The following is a 24,940-nucleotide window of genomic DNA, read 5'->3' as shown; positions in this document are numbered from 1 at the left end:
CTCGACTTTCCAAGCGAATCCAAATGAATTTTTGGTCATGTTTCCTTCCTAATCTTTTTTCCTATTACTTTTTCCCAACTTTCATGATACGACTCATTATTTTAATACCTCTATAGTTTGCACAATTTTGTACGTCTCCCTTGTTCTTATATAAGAGAACTAGAGTACTTATCTTCCATTAATTAGACATTTTTTTAGTTTTCAATATCATGTTAAATAATTTATAAGCCATTCAATTTCTTGTTTTCCTGAGCATTTTCATACCTCTATCGGAATATCATCTGATCCAATTATTTTTCCATTGTGCATCCCATTTAAAGTTTGTTCTATGATAAAAATTTTAATTTTTATATTCATTTGGTTTACTTAAATTATCTAAGTTATGTTGATCACCTAAAAGTTCATTAAAAAGTTGATAAAAATACATATTCTACCGTTTTTTTATTTTGTCATCGTTTACTAGTACCCTATTGCATTCATCATTAATACATTTTATTTGGATAAGTTCTCTTATCTACCGTTCTTTCACTTTAGCTATTCTATAAACGCTTCTTTCTCCTTTTTTTAATCTAATTTTTGATATAATCGGTTAAAAGTTTCATTCTTTATTTCATTCACTACTTTCTTAGCCTTTTTTTTTTTGGCTAGTGTATATTTTTTTAAGTTTTTCTTGTTCTTATAAATATATAATTTCTTTTAAGCGGTTGATTTTTTCTTTACTTTCTCTTATATTTTCTCATTCTACTACCAAGATTTCTTGGTGGTGCATGTCCCTTTGACTTACCAAGTACACTCTTGGCTACTATTTTCAACTTTGATACTATCTTATCCCATGTCATATTATAGTCACCATATATTTTAGCTAATGTACTCTTACCTTCTTCTTTAACTTCCACTAATTAATTATAGGAGTCATATATATTTTCTTTCTATTGATACTATGCTTAAGGCGTATATTCAACACTACTAACTTATGTTGGGTAGTTAAACTTTCTCGGGGATGACCTTGTAATCTTTACAAATCTTTCTATCTTTCTTTACGTGACTAAGTGTTCTTCTCTTTTCTTAAAAAATGTATTAGCTAATATAAGGTTATATGCTATTGCAAAATCTGCATTTTTCACGACATGCCCATTTAGATCACCTCCTATTAAAATCATTTCATTTGGCATAATGTTTTTTAATACTTCATCGAGGTTGTCTCGAAACCTTGATTTGGTAGCTTCATCTAATCCTACATGCGTTGCATATATGTTAATTACGTTCATAGTTTCTTTCGCCACTATTATCTTAAGATCTATAATTCTATCCCCTTTTCTAATTACAACTATCTACAATAATACTTATTACTCCATTTATTATTTTACTCTTTTCTGGATACTATAATTTAAAATCTGAGTTCTCTATCATCTTTACCTTCTCGTCTACCCATTTTGTCTCTTGTACACACAAAATACTAATTTTCTCCTAATCATTGTATCTATTATCTTCATTGATTTATCCGTGAGGTTCCTATGTTCCATGTTCCAAATCTTAGACTATTAGTTTTTCTATAATATTTGTTCTTATCCAACCTATGGTGTGAGAACTCTTGCCTATTTAACACTACACTCAAGTTTTTATGGAGATTTAGCGGTTCTTGTCGATACGTTACAATCGGACCTTGCAATGCGAACTCCCTGTAACGCGAACTTTTGCATATTTAGTATTACACCATAGTTCTGGAGATGTAGGAGTCCTTGCCGAGACATTACAGTCGGATCCGCAACGCGTTTTTTCCGGGGAACAACATAGCATTAGCACAATAGTTTAATAAATCCATTCATTGAACATTTGTCATAGTTTAACGTTGGCCGACAATCTAACGCAACTCTCCTTTTTTTATCCGGGCTTGGGACTGGCGGAGTTACATTAAATAATGATTAATCAACAACATAATCAAATAATGGTTAATCATATCAAAAGAGAAAGATATAACCTCCAATAGATCATATCATTTATTTATTAGTTGATAAAAATAAAGTTATTATGATCAATCTTTATAGTATTGATCTATATACCACAAATTAACTTTCCAATTAATTATGACTTTGTGTGACTACTAGTGTATATTTGTGAATTTTAACATAAAGCTTGCATTGTGTGGCTGTGTTTGTGTTTATTGATAAATCATGTAAAGCAAATGACTGACTGTTCCATACACTTTTTTTTTATCAAACCCAGCTTTAGTGTTCTACTCAAAATCCCTCTATTGTGCTTGGTTTTCTTGAATCAATTCCTTGTCTGCTATTATGGATTACATTTAGGAGTCGACTGATTAGTGGTCTATAAAATTTCCTGGTAGGGGCAACCTCAGATTCTCAACTTTTACATGTTTATTTGTTGGAAAGTTGTTTTCGTGACTGCTTAATGTCTTTGCTTTCACTATTTATGTATCCATTAGCTTTGTCTTAGGCTTTGTCAATGTGTTTCCTATTCTAATTGAAAATTAGGATTGCAGGTTCCGTGGAAAGGCCTTGGAAAAGAACCTGTAATTGTTATTATTGATCGTGTTTTTGTTCTGGCTCATCCTGCTCCTGATAGGCAAACACTTAGCGTATGTCTTTTCATATTTCTATTCCTTTCTCTAATATATTTTTGTCTCTTATTGTGTATCTATCTAATAGGGCCCTTTTCACCTTCCAGGATGAAGATAGAGAAAAACTTTTTCAAGCTAAGCTGCAGCAAATTGAGGTTCATATTAGTTTACCTATGATTCAGTTTGAGCACAAGATTTCCTTGTTACATGGACCTTGATTTGATTATTTGACAATAAACAGATCTCTTTTCTCCTAGTTCTTCTATTACTCTTTTGAGTCTTTTACCATTTCAATTAAAATGCTGATGCCGCTATTGACATTCCAGATTTCTGGCTGCATTGCTATGGTTTCCTTGGGTTCCCTTTATATTTCCACCATATTTCACTATCATTAGCATATGAATAATCTTTATGCATTTTGCATACTCTTCTACATACATATGTTAGCCATGCAATATTGCTGAACATTTTTGAAATTCACCTATATGTATGTATTTTGAGTTACTACTCAATCTTACGATTTCTTATTTCTTTAATCAGATTACAAGTTTGTATTCTTTAGTTTCTTCTATAGGGTAAATCACCTTTTTATTCAAGTGTAGGTGATCGTCAATACTGTCATTCATTTTGGGATTTGGGATACTTCCCTAATTTTCCATTTATTAACTCCATATTGGAACTTGGATAACTTAATGCTGTTTTGTGTTGAGTTCTGTGGTTATGATTTGGGTCCAATGCTATTTAAATGATTGCTGTTTTGGTGCGCAGGAGGCAGAGTTGACAACCCTTGAAGCAACAAGGAGATCACGAGCAGGAAGTGTATGATTTTACTCCCTGTGATAATTTCTGATTCCTGATTGATTACCTTGCTATGTTCAAGTAGTTGGCCAGATGGTTGGTGTCTTTTGATGCTGTTTTGAGTCCTGAATTGATGTTGCATCCTTTTGATAATTTAACTCTTCCTTGTGTAATTTATATGATAAAGAGAACAAGGTTGTGTATCCTTTGTAAATTTTCTCCAGTCATTCTTAGCAGGGAAGTTCTAACAAATATTTCTTTTGTAATTATAAATGGAAATGTATAACTGTGAAATATCTTTGCATCTATCTATGAAGATGAGTTGTGGTCTTTAGACAGACAGTTGGGAAGTTATTGACAGTCTGGCTGTCGATGAAAATAGTAAAATTGACATCCTTGTGAAGATTATGTATGCTTCTTTTGTACTTTGATACAGTACTAATGGATACAAAGAAACGCTACGAAGTACTTTGTCATTTTTTATTCTTTCATTGTTTTTATGTGGGTCTGGTATTTTTGTGATTTATTTTCCATATTGGAATCTTTACTTGGCATTTTTTTGGGCTAAACTATCATGTTTTTGGTATTTCTATAACTTTGGTTATTAAGGAGGTCATTGGCTTGATCCATGCTGATAATATTGTTTCAGGCAACTGGTGGAAACTCATGGTTGGGCTCTCTTATTTCCACTATAATTGGTAACCTTAAAGTTAGTATTAGCAATGTCCATATCAGATATGAAGACACTATCAGGTATGCACAGTCATCATTTATGTCATTAAGCTTGATATTTTGTCTTCTTCATATATTTTTAATGAGTTAATGTAAACTTTCTTATCATCTCAGCAATCCAGGACATCCATTTTGTACTGGATTTACTTTATCAAAGCTTGCTGCTGTTACAATGGATGAAGAGGGTAATGAAACATTTGATACCAGTGGTGCTCTTGATAAGCTGCGGAAGGTATGCTCCTATTAGTTTTTAGAGTATGATTTTTGATCAACTATCTTTTAGTTTAGGTATTCACTTGTCAGTACACAATCTTCTCTAGTGATTTTTGTGTAGTTAATTTGGATTTAGGGTGGTCTTGAGGTCAAAGGGTTCATTTGAATGACAACAGATGAAATTCACCATATGTGAGCAATACTCAACTGTCTATCATGAGAAAAAAAACATGTTGTTACTAGTTCAACACTACAGAAGAAGGATAGCTTTTATTTTTTACCCAATTAGGGAAATGGTTAAATTATGTATTTAGTATAATTTATAGGCCTGTATCTCCATTTAAAATGACATGAAATTCTATGAGAGTTAGTATTTTTTTTATTTCACAATTGTTTATATCATTGTAATTACAAAAACAAAAAATAACTTTTGGTCATTGTTGTATTATGGTCTAATATTGATTGTTTCTTGATCTCCACCCCAGTGATTACCTCTTGATGTTGAAAGTTGAAAATGACTAGGGAGAAGACATGCAAGAAAGGAAGAAGGAAGGAGATAAAAGATTTATCTCTGAAGAAGTGTCAAAAGAAGAAATAGTTGGGATAACATATCTGAAAAGGAGCAAAGTGACAAAGAAGTAGAACTTAGGAAGGTTGGAGATAGTTTTGAATGACTTTATTGGATTTAATAGATGCAACAACCACAAGAGGATGGGTGCTTGCTGCCAAAGACGATTGATACTGCAAGTTGACGTAACGAGTGATTTACTTTGGCAATATAGATTAACAATGAAATGAGAAAAATTGGGGTTTGGTGCTCAGGGAAGTTGTGGCAGGAAAGGAAGTTGTTATGATGCGCTCAGATGGGATTACTGACCATTAACTTACCAGGCACAACTGCTGATTCAAAATGCTTAAGCTTAAGATAACGGTAACTAACTCATCTAAGCTTATAAAACTATTAGCCCCACAATTCACCATGATATTGGAGCATTATAGAAGCAGCAATTGGGATCACGGAGCCCCGCGGTGCTGGTATTGGTGCCGGGCAGTGGGCAGAACGGCAAATTCTGCCCATGCTGTCCGGTATGGTATGAAATTTTAAACTATGATGGTAAATATGGTTAGTCAGAATCAAAGAGATTTTACCTCTATGTAGATTTGGGTTGCAGATCAGTTCATAGAGACATGGGAGAAGAAGGGTCATCTATGATGAAGAAGGGTCGGTCATCTATGCTGTAGATTTGATGGCAAATGCAAATTGGTGAACACTGATATAGTGCTGTTTTAGAGATCATGTTGGAGATGCAATCTAGTGCAGTTGCAGCTGTAGCAGATGAAGGGATCTTGGAGATATGAGAAGGAAGGGGTGCGGGGTGCTTCTCATAGAGATGGATTATGATGATGCAAATGACAGGGATGCTAATGTGAAAAGTGTTGGGTTAAAAGAATTCACATATCTCAACAATGATATGATATTGTCCAGTTTGAATCTAAGCCCTCATGATTTTGTTTTTGGGCTATACCAAAAGATATCGTACCAATAGAGATATCTTCATCTTTTTAAATCCATGACCTTTTTTATGTCTTTCCAACGTGGGACTTTGATTGTATTCCAACAATCCTCCCCTCAAATGAAGGACCACCATTACCATTACTCTCATGGTTTGGGCCTCCTCGAAAGCATCCAGTCACTTTGGCCTGTTACGAGCTTCCTCTCAACTTCGTTCAAGTCCATCCCACATGACATCCGGTTTGGACCATGGCTGTGATACCACTTGTACGGGTCAAAAAAATTCACATATCTCAACAATGGTATGATATTGTCCGCTTTGGGCCTAAGCCCTCATGGTTTTATTTTTGGGCTCTACCTAAAATGTCTCATACCAATAAAGATATCTTCATCCTTTTAAACCTATGATCATTTTCATGTCTTTCTAATGTGGGATTTTGATTGTATTCCCAACAATAAGAAGAGAAGGGATTCTAGAATAACCTGCACTTGGGATATTGATAGAGAAGGAAAGAGATGAAGCCTCATGGAGTTGCAGTTCACAAGAGAGGATCTCTGAGATCTGAGAAACAAAGGTTCCTTGCATAGAGATGGTTGAAGCTGATGCAAGTTAGGGAGATTCTGTGAAAAAGACGAGAAGGCATTTCAAAAAGAACTGATACTTAGGAGATTAATGAAGGAACCCTTTTCCTTGTAGTGACGGTGGAACAAAGGAATTGAGGTCCTAGGAAGCTTCTCACCGAATGATTGAAGGAAACTAATGAATAATTTAGTTTCAAAGTTGAGAGGGAGAGGTTGCTGCTAGGATTAATGAAGAAGATCAAGAGATCTGAGAGGAGAGATTCACAATGTATTTGTTGACCAAAGAACTCCTATCTAGTGGTGGGAAAATAGAGAGAGAGAGAGAAAAGAGAGAGTAATGGAGTTAGCACATCAATCTACTTTCTTGTTGTCCGTTTCTGTACCCTTCCCTTTTGCATACTAGTTAGAAGGAGACACAGGTTGCAGATGCAAGTTCATCTCCTTTGTAGAAGGGGTTCATCTGAGATCTGGTGGAAATGGCTCATGGAGAAGAAGAGAAAAATCAAGGGATGAGAGGTGTCATTGATGAAATTGGCAGCCTCCTTCAAGGTGACATTAAATTGTACTGATTGTTATTGTTGTATGAGGACAATTACATATATACATAGGACTCATGATATCAATCTAAACCTAAAACATCTAATGTGGGATTAAATTCAACAACAATAATCATAATACCTAATACCTTAAACAGATTAATACCTAATACCTTGAGCAAATACACTGCATGCATTGACTATTGAGATGCTCTGTGTTGGCAGAAGCCTTGGTCATTGATATTTATTATGTTTGTTTTTTGTTAGATGTCCTTTGACATCATGTCTTATTCAAATTAACATTCTTAAAAAAAATTATGTTAGTTCCTTAAATCAAGTTGTATGATGGATCGACATGGATCAACTTTGGGCTATATCTTTTTGATGAATCCATATATCATTATGGAAGTCCAGTTATTATGTGCCACGTTTGACTAAATTAACGGCCAACTTGTATGTATATGCATGAATTGGCCTCTTAATTTCTCATCATTCCTTACAATGTTGGTCCATTTTACTTCTTATGGCTCAATTTTTGAGCATAGTTTCTTTGAAATTTTGGATGTTCCTCTGTTCCACAAAGTATGAATTTTTTTAGTATAAGTTTGCTAATAACTTGCATTTTAACGTACGGAAACTCTTAATGCCAGTCATTGCATCTTGAGAGGCTTGCTCTATATCATGATTCTGACAGCACTCCTTGGAAGCTCAATCAGAAATGGGAGGATTTGACCCCTAAAGAATGGACTGAGGTTTATGTTTAATCTACTTAATATGAACTTTCACTTTTGTGCATTATGTTACCATAAGAAAAAGAAATAATGTATTTTGTTTCTCTTGGCAGATATTTCAAGAGGGGATCAATGAACATTCTCCAAATGGAGCAACAACTCAGACATTCAGTCGGAGGTACTTGTTATCACCTATTAATGGAGTTCTTAAATATCATCGTCTTGGAAAGCAAGAAAGGCATGACCCTGACATACCTTTTGAGAAAGCTTCGCTCGTTCTTAGTGATGTTTCTGTTTCTGTTTCTGAGGTATTGCACATTTTGCTTGAGTAATTTTGTCCATGTCCATAATATCATCATTTTCTATGTTAATTCTCTTGCTTCTCACAGTCTCAATATTATGATGGGATAAAGCTCCTAGAAACCTTTTCCAGATATAAAACACGTGTTGATATATCACACTTGAGGCCTGTAGTATCAATCTCACAAGATCCTCTGGCTTGGTGGCGGTTTGCTATGCTAGCTGTCTTGCAGCAAAGGAAACTGTGGTAAGTCTGTTATTATGTTGTGCCTCTTTTGCATCGAGAACATTTATATTCAGGCTGCTAATTGAGCTAATATAATCTTCTATGCCAATATATTGATGACTATCATAAGCTATGGATGATATAAGTTCTCTAATGTTGAAAGATCAGAATGTCTTTTGTTTCACTTTGATTGTTCCATTTCCTTGTTTAACTGAAATGCCGTTTTTTCTTGCTTTCAGCTATTGGTTCTCATGGGATAAAATAAGGCATCATTGCCAGCTCCGGAGACGCTATGTCCAACTGTATGTAAATATTTTGCAACAGTCATCCAATGTGGATATTCTTGAAGTTCGGCAGATTGAGAGAATCCTTGATTCCAAAGTGATATTACTGTGGAGGTGGGTTTTAAATAGGTGAGTTTATCTAATAATTAAACAGAATTATTAACTTCCATATTACTAAGGTTGCTAGCACATGCTAAATTTGGATATGCCAAGTCAAAAGAAGCATCAGAACAGCGGGAAAATTTGAAGAAAAGTTGGTGGTCTTTCAGATGGTAGGTAGATTGTAGGAACAATTCCCGTCTATTATTTGTGTTTCTGGAAAAAATGCCACTTTACCTTTTCCGCAATTTACTCTGCATAGACAGACTTTTTAAGACATGGACTATTATTTTTTTCTTTTTTCTTTTACTTTCATGAAACCATAGGCGAGCTTCTGGAGTTTCTTCGGAGGCTAGTAAAGAAAATGAAACACAGTTGGTTGAAGAGGAAAAATTAACCAAAGAAGAATGGCTGGCAATCAATGAAATGTTGAGTTATCAGCCTGATGAAGATTCCAATGCCCATTTAGGAAAGGACTTACATAATATGATGCAATACCTCATAGAAGTTTCTGTTGGGAAGGCATCTACACGAATTGTCAATATCTATGAAACAGAAATTATTTGTAGCAGATTTGAGCAACTTCATGTTACCACCATGTTGTATCCTAAAAGCATTCACTGTAATGTGACTCTAAAGTCCTGCGGCTTATCGTCTCCTGAAGGGTCACTTGCTGAGGTTATTTTGCTATATATGAGATGAATTTTGTGGTTTTGCTTTTTTGCCTATCCTTCATGGTTCAAAAATATATTGCAGAGTGTTGTTAGTGAATGGAAGGCTAATGCTTTGGATGCTAGTTTTATACACGCACCTGTTGGTGAAGATTTAGCTTGGCGGCTTACAGCAACTATTGCTCCATGTCATGTAACGGTAATTTCATTTGCTATCATACATGTGGATTCCTATCACCAAATGAGGAAAATCTTATATTTATCTTGCATGTTGATGTTGTATCAGAATATATTCGAATCATCACTCATTTCCCATCATTTGATATCGTTTTGATGAACAGCGGAAGTGGATTTACAATACTTGTAAATGCTAGATTTTACGGACTTTGATTAGTTATTTCTAGAGAAAAGCAGACACTTTTATCTCTTGAAAACTTCTCAAGAGTACAAATTATTCGTCACCTTAATTTGTTTAACTCAGCCAAAATTAACCAATAAAAATAAAATACCCTGTTTAAACATGTAATAACGTAATTCAAGGTATATAACAGAAGATATTGTATGGTCCATCTTGTTCAATGACAAATTCTTCCTTATCTTTCACACAATGAATTCATTGCAGCAAAGGCTCTATAGTATTTTTTTTTGAGTTTCAGAATCTTCTGAATTACAAGAGATTACCCATGGTTTATTATTGTGGTTTATGTTCTTGTCTGTTTGGTCTCTAATATTGCTTTGCCAATAATTGATGTAAAAATATAAGAGTGGATCTTTAATTTACCTTATTTTCTCATATTGATTGTTTTTTTGGCCTATTAGATCTTGATGGAGAGCTATGAACAGCTTCTAGATTTTGTTAAAAGGAGCAATGCTGTTAGCCCAACTGTGGCAATGGAAACTGCTACTGCTTTACAGGTATGTTGTTGGTTTCTGGAACTCCTGATGTCTCAAATTATGTTGGCTAATGGATTATTATTTTATTGTGTACTATGGCCAGATGAAGCTAGAGCAGGTGACTCGAAGAGCCCAAGAACAAATTCAAATGGTGCTGGAAGAGAGAAACAGGTTTTGGTTGCACTGCCCTTACATTTTTTTTTCTCACTATGCTTAAATTTGAAATGTTATTTTGCATGTTTATCATAATTAAAACCAGTTATTGACAATGCCTCGGCATAATCAATGAGAAATGCAGGAACTTCTTATCTTGTATCTTGTACTTTCCATCACCTTGATGAGAATATGGGTTGTACCTAGTATTGTACCTTTAATACATATGTTATATCTAGCATACCAGTTCCATAATCAATTTTGGTATCTGAATCTAAACCACCTGATGCGCTAGGTGGTTAATTAATTATAAGGTTATTCTAGTAATTGACATGCTGTTGGATGGTGTTTTTCTTTAGGGGAGGGAATCTAGATGTTCCATATGACAAATTGAAAGAGATGGGAGGGATTGAATCATCATCCAATGAAATGAGATGGGAAGAAGAGGGAGGAAGGAAGAACCTTGTTTCTTTTTAACCAATCTTTATAAAAGTGGACAGATAAGGAGAGAGAAGAAAGGGTGGATCATGGTTTAAAATTATGTTTTGTGTCGTGCAAAATTTACCATTTTGCCCACTGCCCGGCACCAACACTGCGGGCCATTGCGGGGTCATGGAGGTGTCGCAATCCTGCGGTGACCTCCATAGGGTCGCAACGGGGCTGTGGAGGCTGCTATGACCTCCATGGGTCACGACGAGGATGCTGCGTGCCCGCCTATGGGATGTAGAAGAAAAATAGGTTAATAATTCCAAACCCTAATAAAACCATCCTATATATATATATATATATATATATATAATTTTAATTTTGAAAATATATAATAAAAATATTTATTTATTTATTTATCATATGTAGGCATCACGATCCCATATTTTTTTAAAAACTATTATTTTTATTTTTTAATATTTAAATTTAAAATTTATTTTTATTTTATATTAACAAAATCGAAACTATATCGACACGACACAATATGGTATTAAAACCGTATCGTTCTGGTTATAAACCGAAACTTTGATGGAGTTTGAGATTTTAAACCATGGGTGGATGCCATAAATGCTAATTTGCCATGCAACATGCAATTATTGGTGACACAGGAGTGGAGGCACCAGTTGTCACTTGAAGTTGCTCAAAGTAAGCAGCCTTATCAGGGCAGGAACTCCGGTGTATGGTGGAGAAGATGACCCACTAAGTTGCCTTCTTGTCCTGGGAGGTATGTTGTTTCCTTCACAAACAATCATGAGCTAGACAGGAATTTGCTTAAATTAAGAAGCCTTATCAGGGCAGGGAACTCATGAAATGGTTGTGAGGATCACCCACTAAGTTGCCTCCTTCCTTGCACTAGGAGGTATGCAATCATTTCCCTTGCAGACAATGATGAGCCTGACAGATTTTTGCTTGGTGACTAATGAAGACCACCTGTGCTCATTCTTCCTCTACGGCTGCCTCCATGACTAAGGGGATATGCTAGAGTAATAGTTCTCTCTAAACGAAGTGCTAGTGCCATTTCCTCTTCTCCTCCTGCTATCTCCAAGCTCTCTTTTTGGCATACAAATGATCTAAAAAATGAAAAGGAAACAATGGGCTTCTCTCATAAGAATGTGATAAATAAGGAAGAAGTGAACAAAGTGAGTTGGTGAAGATTTCATTGTGTTCGACCTCTGTCTCCCTTTTTGTGTTAGTGAACATCTCAATAGAACGTTTTTGTCCTTTCTCTCCCTTTCTCTCATTCCCTCCTTTGTGCCATTCTCTCATCAACCACCTAAGTAAAATATAGCTTAAGTCTCATATATGAGAAGGCTAAGCAAAAAAGGCTCATCTTACCCTTAGGAATTATGTTTCTTCAATGTGCCAACTCAAATTGTTGCAACTCAACCACTAGTACTTTTGTGGCCAAGGAAAATGGAAGCTAGAAGAAGGTTCCATTATTGGTTGTTGGCAACAGATGTCATGTTGAATGAATGAGAGTTGTTGGGTTACTAGCAACTATGCAATCTAGATGCAACTGATGACGGGCTTTGGTTATTTACATGCTTCATGAATGGTATATTTTTTAGAAGCGAATTAAAGTTATTGCATTGCAGGTGACCGAGCAATCCACAAAAAACCCTAGATTTTGGGGTGGTGTCTTGTAGATACCTTTTTGTGGGAGAAGGTAACGGTTGTAAATAAAAACTATGTTATCCTGTGACTGGATTAGTTATAGCAAGAATGTGAGATGAGGTCTCTTTATATACTTTATATTAGCCTTGTCTCATAAGACTTATGTGAGATAAATTGTGAGACTAAAATTAAAATAGTAAAACTGTAAATAAATAAAAATAAGATATTAAATAAGTGAAAGAAACTAAAATTATTATTTTTTTATATTTTTAACCGTGTTATTTTTATTTTATCAAGATTATTTTTAAAAATGATTTTTTTATTCGCACAAGTCTCTTCCACCCCAAAATTTGCATGATTTATGACAAGTTGAAGTTGTATTGTTTTCAGGGAGCTAAGTAAAACAAAACAAAATTTTTAGGTTTTGAATTGTTTTGTTTTTATTTTATCAGATTTCTTTTATTTTTGATTGCACAAGTCTCCACCTCTAAAACTCGCGTGATTCATGACAAGTTAAGTTGAAGTGGTATTAATTTTAGGGAATTGGGGCATATGCCCTTTGACCCATCTTTAATTGGGTTGTCCCTTTGAATGAACTTGGAAGCACTGCAATTTAACACAAAACAAAAATTTTGTTTGTGTATAGTTACTATCCTCTCAATGTTTTGAATGCTTCTCTATGAGATAGCAAATCCTATATCTTGGAATATTTTACTAATTTTATCTTGGCTAGAAAGTCAACATATTAAACATGAACTAAATTTCACACACTATGCATGGGTTAATGGAGTGGAACATAACCTTTCTTAGAGAAATGTTTAAGGAATCTATTTCATGGATTGAGGTGCTGCGAGGAAGGAAGAGAAGAAAGAGGAAGGTAGATAAGAGGGGAGAATGTACTAAAGAAAGGAGTACCTGAGCGAGAGAGCGAGTGACAGACACTTTGAATGAGTGAGAGGGATTAGGGGAGAGGAGTGTGGAGAGAGAAAAGAGAGGGGAATTAATAGTTCCTAACCATTTAAATTACTATCCTAATTAAATACGATTGAAGTGGACTATATTCTATATGTATGCACTTTTGTTCAACTCTAAATGACCCAAAATAAATTTAAAACGTGTTTAGTTTAAATCCACTTGACATTAATCACCATAATGACCATGTTTACTTGATGAGCTTCACCTAACTCTATATCACCTTCCTCTCAACGCAAAACCTAAAATATTGATTTGCTTTTATTTAATAAGCTATTAACTTTTTTAAAAAAATATATAAAAAATTAAAATTTTTTTCGGTAAAATAAAAAAAGGACACCCTTAATTATTAGAATCGGCAAAAGGGTGGCCCTTGCTTTTAAAAAGTCTAAACAATGCCCCAACATATTTCTCATCTTTAAAATTTCCTTGTTTCAAAGTTGTTGTAGCAGCTACTCCATAGTTGCTACAATGTGTTCTCAGCATTGATGTAGCAGCTACTCCATAGCTGCTTCAATGTGTTAAATTAGATTGGGTCAACTTGGTTAAAAATATTATATAGAGAGCACTTTTATATAATTGTTTTTACTGACTTGGTCAAGATTGCTTAAAGTTGATTAAAATCATTTCAACATGTTTAAAATCACTGTAAATTGCTTAAACTTAATGGCTGCTACACTGTTGTAGCATCGACTTAGTGCCTGCTATAACAATTTTATGATGATTTTGACTTTTTAAAAGCGATGTTAATTAAGTGTAAGCAATATTGATCAAGTTGGTAAATAAATTTTTATATAAAAATGCTCTATGTATAATATTTTTGACGAAGTTGAATTAAAAAGTAAAACAAATTATTTTAACACGTTGTAGCAGCTTCTCCATGGCTATTACAACGACATTGAAATAAAAGTGTTTTTGGTACTAAAATTATGTAGGGCGCCCTTTTGACTTTTTAAAGGAAAGGGTGTTCTTTTGATGATTTTGATAATTAGGGGTGCCCTTTTGATTTTTGCTTGATTTTTTTTTTTCATGTGAATGCCAGGATAGAACAAAAGAGATTGTGCAAGCAAATAATGGGAAAATTAGGGGTTAACGATATCGCGACAAGCTTCTTCTCCTCTTTTGTCTTCTCTTAGTTTAGGTTTGAGTGTCAAGGAACAACTCGGATTCCATTCATCTTTGATAAAGTGAAATTTTATTTAATCAAGTAAAAAATTAATTAATTAATTTTTCTTTCACTATTTTCAGTTTATTTCGTTGGTATGCCATTGAACATAATAATTGTAATATGTGTGCATCAATCATATTCAATTATTTTTTTCAATAATGTTTAGTTCAATATGAAGGTAAACACAATTTTCAAATTTGAATTTGATTTTCTAAAAAAAACTTAAATCTAAAGCTTTTAATTTGATTGTATCGAAGTTTATATTTTTATTTTTTAGAAATACTTATAAAGTAAATAAATATAATTAAAAAAAATTCAAGATCTAATTTAAACTCAAATAAACTATGATTCACATCTGAACATTTAATAAATCTTGAACGTCTCTATTTTTGATTCATACTAATTATTGTAGTTAAGTGAAAGAAAGAAACAAGCAATAACAACAACTAAGTCTTATCCTATTAGGTGAAGTCGGCTATATCGATCCTTTTACACCATTGGGCTCTATCTCATATCATATCATCATCTATATTTAAATAAATTTGATCTTGTTTTGTTGTTACTAATCAAGTCTTTTTGATCTTCCTCATTTGATGCGCGTATTTGTCATAGTTTCATATCGTTTAACCGAAGCATTTAATGACGGTGTAAGTACATGTTCGTATCATCTTAAACGTGCTTCTAGGAGTTTTCTCTCAATAGATGCAACTCCAACTTTCTCCCTAATGCTCTCATTTCTTATTCTGTCTATTCTCGTATGTCCACACATCTTCATCTTTATAATTCTCATCTTCTGTTCATGTGCTCGAGTCATAGCCGAAAATTCAGCGCCATATAACATAGTAGGTCTAACTGCCGTTTTGTAGAATTTTCCATGAAGTTTTAGAGGTACTTTACGGTCAAATGTGAAAGAAACAAGATCAAATTAAATCAAATGATATAAATTTTGAATTATTTCATTGTTTCAAAGAGTTTTATTGAAGCTTCATATAACAAAATACAAGAAATAAAGTAATATGTAATTGTTAAAGGTTTTGTCAAAAGCTTAAGAACAAATTTTAAACACACTTATATGAAGGGCAGTTCGGTGTACCAAGCTCCTGCTAATGCGGGGTTATGGGGAAGGGTAGTATATTATGCATAGGCTTATCTTGCTTTACAAAAGGCCGTTTCTGAGACTTGAACCCGTGACTCCATGTCAATAACAACTTTACTGTCGCGTCAAGGCTCTCCTTCTAAACACACTTATATAAATCCATGTAAATATTTGTTTATTACGAACAAAATTTCATACTCAACATTGAAAGTCTTTCTAACCTTCAAATCCAGAATTGCTATGATGTAATGGAATTCAAAAGCAAAACATGTCCCTTTTTTATAGAGGATCAAGAAAAGTATTCATTTTCTCGTTGTTTATTCCAAGTTCTACTTCAATAGATTATGTGTAAATCATTATTAGATGAAATACGGAAATAGTCTAAAGGTGATAAAGCTAAAAACTAAAACTTAATTGGTTGCTAATATTTTTAAGACCAAGGTAATTAAATTAGTGAAATCGGGATTAGATTTGCCACATTGAAGGCGCCTTCAATGGCTATGGAAGGCGCTTTCCATGCCCTTTATAAGTCAGTCTTGACCAAGCATCAACACACAACTGATATACGAGCTATCGTGTGTTCATTTGACGTTCCAACTACTCTAACTTCTTACTGTGACTCTGCTGCGAAGTTGCTATGCCCAACTATTGCTCTGAGGACTTCCGATTGCGGCAGCCACACCAACACCGATATATGAGCATTTTTCACTTTGATCCCTATGTGTCAATAACGAAGTTATTTCCTTGTACTTAATTACTGAAAAAGGGAAGTGTAGCGTGTTATACTTCGCCTATCTTCTTTATACTCGATCCCCTTTTCTGGAGGTACCTAAAGAGATATTTTAGTGGATTACTCATATATAGGTTCGCGGGACCTGGGTCTTGGAGTAGGAGTCGCCGAAGGCTCCGAACCAAGTAAAACCGATTGTGTTTTATTGTGTTTGTTTTCTTACTTAGTTTTCCGCTGCAATCAAATTAATTATTAAGTTAACGATTTATTATAATAAAAAGTTAATTAAAAGCTACAAGTTATATTAAGTAAAATTAATCATATTATTATTAATAATTCAATTAATTAAGCTTCAAAACCATATCAGCATTATATGAAACCCAAATTGAATGTTCTAGTTATGTTTTTGTGATTTGTTTACATAAGAACACAGTCTCCAATCTTTTACTCTTTATATGTTACAAGGCGCAGTGGTATCTTATAATATTTTTTTATGCAAATTTTCTCCTTCACTGATGTGGTTGCCTTATATATACTCAACTATCAGGAAAACTGACAAAGAAATTAAATTAGTAGACCAACTAGCTTGATAAGATAAGTACTATAAATGGAAATGGGCACATAGTAATATTTGATAATAGAAATATTATAAAAAATTTGCCATTTGGAGAAAAGCAGTCCTATATTTCTTATATGTATCTTGTTTATCATGAAGCAATGTGGATGATTTGACTACTTTTCCTCAGCTAAGATTAATAACATGCAAGACATTATTGAAATAGGGGGTTAGTCATCTGTGACAGTTCTAGATTTGACAATAATGAGTCTGGAATAGAAGCAGTAGCAGGCTAACATTCTTCAAATGTGGCAATTTGCCAAGTTTGTCTTTGTGTTTTATCTTAGGACTCATGTAAAGATTTATCTTAGGAAATGTCTCTAAATTAATAAGGGAGCTAATATTTTATTTCTGATTTCCTTTTCAAGTCTAATCAAAGGCAAGACACCAATTCTTTGATTGAGGGTAAGCCCTAGTTGTTGCGCCTCACATTGCATTGTGGAGGAAGCTTCATGCCCTCACTTTTCATCAGCTTGCCTTAAATTCTCATGTGTGGAAGTCTTTTGTTGACATCACATCTCCCCTGATTTCACCTACTGATAGATCGGAACCATTTGTTTCATTCGTGCAGACCATCGATAAATGGTTGTTTAAATCATGGGTGAGAGATTGTATCTCCTTGGGTGCTAATGCTGATCTTGTTTTGTTGAGTCTGACTAAGGAGATAAGGGTCTTGCTTTTTTTGTTTTTGTCTTGATTTTGTTTCCTTTTGGGTATGTCTGCATCAATTGAGATTAATGGTTCTTCCATTATATAAAAGCATATGTCACTCTTTGATCTTGTATGATGGGGAAGTCCTACAACCAAGGTCTACCAAGAATGATAACAATCATGGGAAGAACATCATATTTTTTTAGATGAGCACCAAACACCTTTTATATGTGATAATGAGGTTCTGCAAAATTCTAGGCTGACATTTCTGAACCTGGTCGTTGTACAGTTTGGGAAATGCTGGTCCTTCACTAGCACTATGAGTGTCTTGTTGGCAAGATACGTTCTTTTTTGTTAACTATGGTGTCTAATTTCTTTTATGGTATGCATATTTGGTTTATGGTGAGAAAAAGAAATGTCTGCTTTAACCAATTGTGTCCTTGTTTTTTAGATTTGCCCTTGATATTGATATTGATGCTCCAAAAGTAAGAGTTCCTCTGAAGCCTAGTGAGTCTATTGTGAATGGTAGTATATTCCTGCTGGATTTTGGACATTTTACATTGCATACCAAGGTTAGTTGTTTGAATCAAGTTCTTACTTGAGTAATTTTTTCTTGCCTTTTTCTGTTTAATCTGTTTATTTATGTCAAATTGCAGGATGTTTTACATGATGAAAGACAGAGTCTATACTCCCGCTTTTATATTTCAGGAAGAGATATGTCTGCCTCATTTGTCGACAAATTTTCTGGTGACAATGATGCTAATATTATGAATGATTTAAGCAAAATAAGGTTACCACCCACTTCAGATTACACCGATCAATTCTATTCTATTCTCGATCGTTGTGGCATGTCAGTTGTGGTTGACCAGGTAAAGTGGTCTCCTGATTAAGTTGATGGGGTTTTTGTATTAGTTACGTGAATTGTGAAATTCTCTATCATGCATTTCAAGATTTTTTGGCTGTTAAATTTTCTTTTCTTCTAAACCCCTATACAAATTCTTTCTAGAAATGGACATGCAGAATTACTATGTAGGGGACATAGGCAAGACGAAAAGACACTTAAGTATGAGAATGTAAGAGGCTAAGATGATGTAGAAATTACTTGTTTGTCCAATTGTTGGCATTATCTATTCATTGATGTAGCTCCATGCTTATTGGTTATTGCTGCTGTAAATTGATGTAGTTTCACAACTCAAGAGGATTATCAAAGCTGTGTTATGCAGTATCATACTTGCACTAAGTAGAACTTGAGGCTTAAAAAAATATGATGGATAGATGTACACTGGTTTAAAATGGTTTTATTCCTTTGTTCTCTAGCATATATTATTTATACATAGGTACTACCTCCATACCTCTAAAACTCTAGATAAATGAACGCATGCAGAATAGTTATATTACTCTGCTGACTTGCTAACTCTTGTTGTTGATTATTATCAACCTTTTTAATGCTTTTCTCCTAATGTTCTTTTGAAGATTAAAGTACCCCATCCAAGGTATCCGTCAACCAGAGTTTCTGTACAAGTGCCCAATCTCCTTGTTCATTTTTCTCCAGAAAGATATTTCAGGATCATGGAACTCTTGGGAATTTTGCATGGGTCAAGTAAAATCATAGAGCAAAACCTTGGTAGCCATCTGCAATCTGGTGATAAACCTTGGCATCCTGTTGATCTTGCAACTAATGCTAGAACTCTAGTTTGGCGGGTATGATCCTTAAATGGTTGATATTCATCTAAGTTTTCATACATATCTTAGCCCCATTTTTGGCTTATTTTTTTCCCTCTATATTAAGGGTCTTGGAAATTCGTTGGCTGAGTGGCATCCTTGTTATCTTGTTTTATCCGGTCTATATCTGTATGTTTTGGAGGCTGAAGCTTCTGAGGACTATCAAAGATGCTTAGGGTAGGTTCAAAGTTTTGTTTGCTTTTTGTTTGAAAGCAAGTCAGAATTACTTCCAGAGAAAAATTGCAAGTGCTGTATGATCTTATGATGTTTGGGGAAACTTGCAGCATGGCTGGTCGACAAGTACTTGAAGTTCCACCAGCAAGTGTAGATGGATCAGCTAATGCTATTTCTATTAACTACAGAGGAGTTGATATTCAGAAGGTAATTTTTAAAGTGGATCATGCCTTATTTGATACTAGTTATGCATCCTATTACTTCTCTGGCCTGTTGCTCATGCTAAGGGTGTAATATGTAAAACTAGGTTTCTTTACAGAAGCTAATGCTTTTACACTAAAAGATCTTAATATCTTTTTTAACATAACACATTGTTTTTCTGTTGTTTTTGGTCCAAGTTTTCAGTTGGTTTCTGTATTGGCATATTTTGCATTTTATTTTATTTTTTGGATTAACTTGAAATACTATGTTTTATTGCATTATTTGAGATCTTGTATCATGAAATATTAGTATTTTTAATTTATTAGATATATTAATTTCAATATATAGTAATGCAAAGCAAGGTTTGAGATCTTGTTCTAAGCTGCTCTGTGGCTAGAATACGATGTAGGGTTGTGCTTGGTGCCAATGCTGGTGAGTGTACTGAGCTCCAACCCTAGGTTTAGGAAGAGGTCACCTAATGTTGCTTGTTCTGAGCATCTATCCTAGGCAGAAGAGAACTAGATGGAAAAGGAAGAGGAGTCACATTTGTACCTTGTGTTGCTACACCTCCAAGTAGGAAGAGGAGCTGTGTACCTTACCTCTTGTTGTTGTGCCTCTGAGGATGAACAAGGGTGAACTAAGTGACAAAGGAGAAAGAGTTCCATATAAAGCAATCTTTGCCTTCCCAGGAGGCAGAGTTTCATGTAAAGCACCAACTCCAGGCAGAGTTACACATGATAACTTGGCATTGAAGTAGATAGAGTTGCACGAAGAATTGCATCATCACAGTCTTAGTGTGTTTCTCGTATAAGACAATTCTATGTGAGTCATTGCCTTCTTCATTTGAAGTTGCATGTTGTACATGGAATGAAGGAAGTTCTGGTCATCTCAGTAAAAATATAATATTATCATGTTTCTTCCAGGATAACAAAGGTGTAGAAGACATTGGTGATGTAATTAGAGAAGGTGGTGGAGCTCTTGCAAAAGGGCTTTTTAGAGGTGTGACAGGCATACTAACAAAGCCCCTTGAAGGTGCAAAAAGTTCTGGTGTTGAAGGCTTTGTCCAGGGTGTAGGCAAAGGTTTAATCGGTGCGGCTACACAACCTGTGAGTGGGGTGCTTGATCTTTTGTCAAAAACTACCGAAGGTGCCAATGCTGTAAGGATGCGTATTGCATCAGCTATCATGTCAGAAGAGCAATTGCTTCGTAAGCGACTTCCTCGAGCAATTGGAGGAGATAATTTGCTCCGTCCTTATGATGAATATAAAGCACAAGGACAGGTAATAAACCTTGATTTGATAGAATATCATTTTTTTTGGCAAGTCAATTAAGTCTAATTGGTCCAAATGAACCTAATAGAGGTTCATGGTGTTAAAAATAGCCATGGTGTTACCTCAGTTCCACCTACACGACTTATGTGGCTGGTTTTTATGACCATGGTGTTAAAAATAGCACTTTGATTTATTTTTTTTCATGGTTTTAAGCTTCTGGGATATATGGTCACCAATCATAAGCAAAAACAGCAACCACCAAAGTTTTATCCCACTAAGTGGGGCCGGCCATATGGATCTTGCTCCCATTCCATGAGGCTCAATCCCCTATCATATCCCCTTTATATTTAAATGAATTTTATCATGTTTTATCATTATTAATTGTGTCTTATTTGGTCTCCCTCTTCCTCTATTAATGTGTATTTATCATAGTCTCATATCACATCGCCAAACTAGGACATGCATTAGATGCCTAAGTACGTTTCTATACCATCTTAAATGTGTCTTTCGAAGTTTGTCCTCTGTAGGTGTGATCCTAACTTTTTCTCTAATATTTTCGTTTCCTATCTGTCCATACTCATATATTTGCACATCCATCTTAACATCCTCATCACTGCAACTCTCGTTTTTTACTCGTGTGCTTACTTCATAGCTCAACATTCATTTCATCTAAAGATAACATGTCTAATTGTTGTTTTGTAAAAAAATTCTTTAAACTTTATAAGTATACTACAATCACAAAAAACATTTGACATGCTCTATTTCAACCATATTGCTTGTATCCTATGTAAACATCTCTATCAACCATTCCATCCTTATACAAAAAATGATCTTAGATGCTTAAAACTTTTGGTTACAAGGAACTCATTGTCTCATATCTTAACAATTGTCTTGTTACGTTTTACTACTATTAAACTTAAATTTTATATATTCTGTCTTTAACTTCCAGTGTCTTCCGTCAAAATTCGAGCTTAGTATTTACTCTTCATGTGTCTCATTGACAAAAATAATATCATTTGCAAACAACATGCACTGATAACATATCTTGAATATATCTAGTGAGTTCATCCATAACTAGTGTAAAAAGATATCGCCTCGACACTTCCTCACCCATCATAAACATAAGTGGAAAAAAAAATCTAAACTATAGAATCCATATCTCATAAGTCAAATAACCGAAGAGGAAACCTTGACATTGGATGAGGGTAGGGTTATTTATTGTAGCTCAGTTCAAGAAGTCAACCCAACCGTCCCATTATGGCTTTACATCAGGCATTTGATATGGAGAATCAAGCTCCATAATAATTCTGTCATATTCTTTTATGACTGCACATTTAAAATTAACTTTGCAGTGCATTGCAATGAATATTTTCTTGGTAACCATTTAAAACTTCAATGATTTGCTAACACTAGCAATTTATGGATTAAATGCAACTGATTTAGGTGAAATGGAGACACCTATGTGAATACTCAAGTTATCTCACTTCTTTGATTCCCAAACCCAATAATTGTTTTCAAACTTACTTTGAATGCCTTCAACACTGTAAACTTGTATATGTACATTATTGTCCATCCTCTCTCACAATTGGATGTCCACCTACTATGATGAATTACCCTGTCATGGCTGGTCCCAAGCCTAGATAAAAGAGGAGGGTTGTGTTAAGTTATCAGCCGGTGTTAAACTAAGGAAAATGTTTAATGATTGGATCCATTAAACTCATCAACAAGAAATATGGGTTCCTCCTTTATGACAATCCTGTTTAGTGGATTAATAAACAGCATCATCTTTAACAATGGCATCTCTACATAACATATTTTCAACATCTTTAAACCATGTTAATCCTAAATATTTGGATCCAGCGGCATGAATTACCAAAAAAAAAAAAAAAAACTCTCTCTACTAATTCTACATTCCCTTGAATCACTTTTTATAAGATTTTCTTTATACCAAGGTGTGCACGATAATCCCTCAAGACTCAAGAAGCTCCTTTGATCCCATTGTTTTATTAATTGTATCTATATCCATATCATCTTGTTGAATAACAAATTTATATATTATTCATGCAAACTTGTGCATGCAACCTATTTCTATGGAGTAACCTGACTGGCATGTATTTTCTTGAAGGCTATCTTGCAACTTGCTGAATGTGGTACCTTCTTTGGCCAAGTTGATCTCTTTAAAGTCCGAGGGAAATTTGCATTATCTGATGCTTATGAAGATCATTTTTTGCTCCCAAAAGGAAAGATACTTCTAGTCACTCACCGAAGAGTTCTATTACTTCAGGTCAGTAAAATCTATAATAATTTTGTCGAATAGTTCATTGCAAACCTGTTTGAATGTTAATTTTGAACCAGCAACCTACAAATATCATGGCACAAAGAAAATTCAGTCCAGCTAGAGATCCTTGCTCAGTCTTGTGGGATGTTCTTTTGGACGATTTGGTGACAATGGAGTTGACACATGGCAAAAAAGATCACCAGGGATCATTTCCTTCACATCTCATTCTATACCTGCAAACAAGATCTGTTGACTCAAATGCTATTCGTATGATTAAGTGCTACCGTGGGTCTGAACAAGCTACTGATGTCTATTCATCCATTCAAAAATCACTAAATGCATACGGCCCTCATGCATCAAAGGTAAATAGTGCAAATCATATTTTGTTAAGTATAGAAATGAACCCCTATAACATGTAATCTTGAACATGGCACACTACATTCTGCAGGAAGGACAGAGAAGGAAGGTACCACAACCATATAGCCCACATAAAGCATCTTTTACTTCTGGAGTGTTCTCTGAGGAAAATTTTCAGAGCTTAGGATTCCATGACAATCAAGTGTCTGTTCCAGTGCAATCTGATTGTGGTTCTTCAATTATGCAAGTGCAGTCTGAGCAAGAACATCAGAAATGAGACAAGCACAGTGTATGAATAAAGCAACCCCATACCGATTCAAGTGCACAGTGTATAAGTGAAGCTGCTGTTGCTATCCTCTTATTCTGCATCTATTATTAAAGGTATGAGACATGTCATATAAAATAAAATTTCTGTGATATTTTTTCCCTTGTACTATCATATATTTTGATCATTTTCACTAGAACTTTTCATTGTTTTATTTGCATTTGAATTATCATTTGATGAGGTGGGACAGTACTGAATAAACATATGGAAGAGTTATAGCTTTTCCCTCTAACTTTGAGAAATAACAATCTAAAAACTCCTCTCTACTTGAGCTTGTAGATACAAGATTCAATTGTAGTTAGCATTAATAGGCAGGTCAGTACCTGCTTTGTTTCACTCGCAAAATTTTTTAATCTTAATCTCCCTATTCAATACACAAGCAGCAGACTGAAATCCAAATAATTTGAGGCAAACAAAACAAACAATGGTTATAATTCTTCCTTTATAAGTGGTTCTTCCCAATTGTAATCCATGCAGGTTCATCTGTGTTTAATCTTTTTGGGAAGTTTCCAAAAATAGCTCCAAGTTTGTACATTGGACACCAATGTTAACTTTAGTCTATCGAGGCCTTGAACTCTTAACGCTGTCTAATGTTCTTGATATTGCTTGTGTGCATAGGTGGCTTTCATCTTAATGTGTCATCAGGCAATGGTTCAGCCCCTGACACTGCGCTCCGCATTGATGCATCATGCTGGCTAAATTTGTGTCAAGTGTACATAGTAAATGTTATAGTTACTCTCGTTCTCCTTGTGTATATAATTGTTATACTTGCAGTTTCTGATTGATTGCTAAAGCGTACACAACATATTTCGACTTGCAGAAAGGTTGTAGTATTTTTTTTTTAATAAATACTGTTAGAAAGTTTTGACAGGCGATTAGAAAACTCTGTTTCTAGTTGTGTAAGGAACACAATTTCAGAGAGTAAACCATATTACTTCTGTTTTGGCAGAAATTTTATAAACCAGAACG

At 34.5% G+C, this 24,940-nt stretch overlaps 1 protein-coding gene across 1 annotated transcript in view; it reads left to right on the top strand.

Annotated features, from left to right (window-relative positions):
* LOC121995416 (vacuolar protein sorting-associated protein 13C-like) overlaps positions 1-24,854 on the top strand; it is a 39,175-nt gene extending 14,321 nt beyond the window's left edge. Inside the window, exons 4-27 of the mRNA XM_042549162.1 lie at positions 2,501-2,596; positions 2,686-2,733; positions 3,347-3,397; positions 4,026-4,129; positions 4,223-4,340; positions 7,603-7,704; positions 7,797-7,991; positions 8,073-8,230; positions 8,449-8,607; positions 8,673-8,765; positions 8,919-9,270; positions 9,349-9,462; positions 10,083-10,178; positions 10,261-10,328; positions 18,095-18,215; positions 18,300-18,512; positions 19,117-19,344; positions 19,433-19,542; positions 19,650-19,746; positions 20,664-21,020; positions 23,137-23,295; positions 23,367-23,651; positions 23,738-24,027; positions 24,590-24,854. Of these exons, the coding sequence (XP_042405096.1) occupies positions 2,501-2,596; positions 2,686-2,733; positions 3,347-3,397; positions 4,026-4,129; positions 4,223-4,340; positions 7,603-7,704; positions 7,797-7,991; positions 8,073-8,230; positions 8,449-8,607; positions 8,673-8,765; positions 8,919-9,270; positions 9,349-9,462; positions 10,083-10,178; positions 10,261-10,328; positions 18,095-18,215; positions 18,300-18,512; positions 19,117-19,344; positions 19,433-19,542; positions 19,650-19,746; positions 20,664-21,020; positions 23,137-23,295; positions 23,367-23,651; positions 23,738-23,923 (3,510 nt within the window). The 3' untranslated portion in view covers positions 23,924-24,027; positions 24,590-24,854. The remainder of the gene's footprint in view (positions 1-2,500; positions 2,597-2,685; positions 2,734-3,346; positions 3,398-4,025; positions 4,130-4,222; positions 4,341-7,602; positions 7,705-7,796; positions 7,992-8,072; positions 8,231-8,448; positions 8,608-8,672; positions 8,766-8,918; positions 9,271-9,348; positions 9,463-10,082; positions 10,179-10,260; positions 10,329-18,094; positions 18,216-18,299; positions 18,513-19,116; positions 19,345-19,432; positions 19,543-19,649; positions 19,747-20,663; positions 21,021-23,136; positions 23,296-23,366; positions 23,652-23,737; positions 24,028-24,589) is intronic.
* Positions 24,855-24,940: the final 86 nt, after the last annotated feature.

This window comes from Zingiber officinale, chromosome 6A, assembly GCF_018446385.1.
Source record: "Zingiber officinale cultivar Zhangliang chromosome 6A, Zo_v1.1, whole genome shotgun sequence".
Taxonomy (NCBI): Eukaryota; Viridiplantae; Streptophyta; class Magnoliopsida; order Zingiberales; family Zingiberaceae; genus Zingiber; species Zingiber officinale.
The sequence above is the reverse complement of the archived record's forward strand: the minus strand, read 5'-3'. Positions and strand labels throughout refer to the sequence as shown.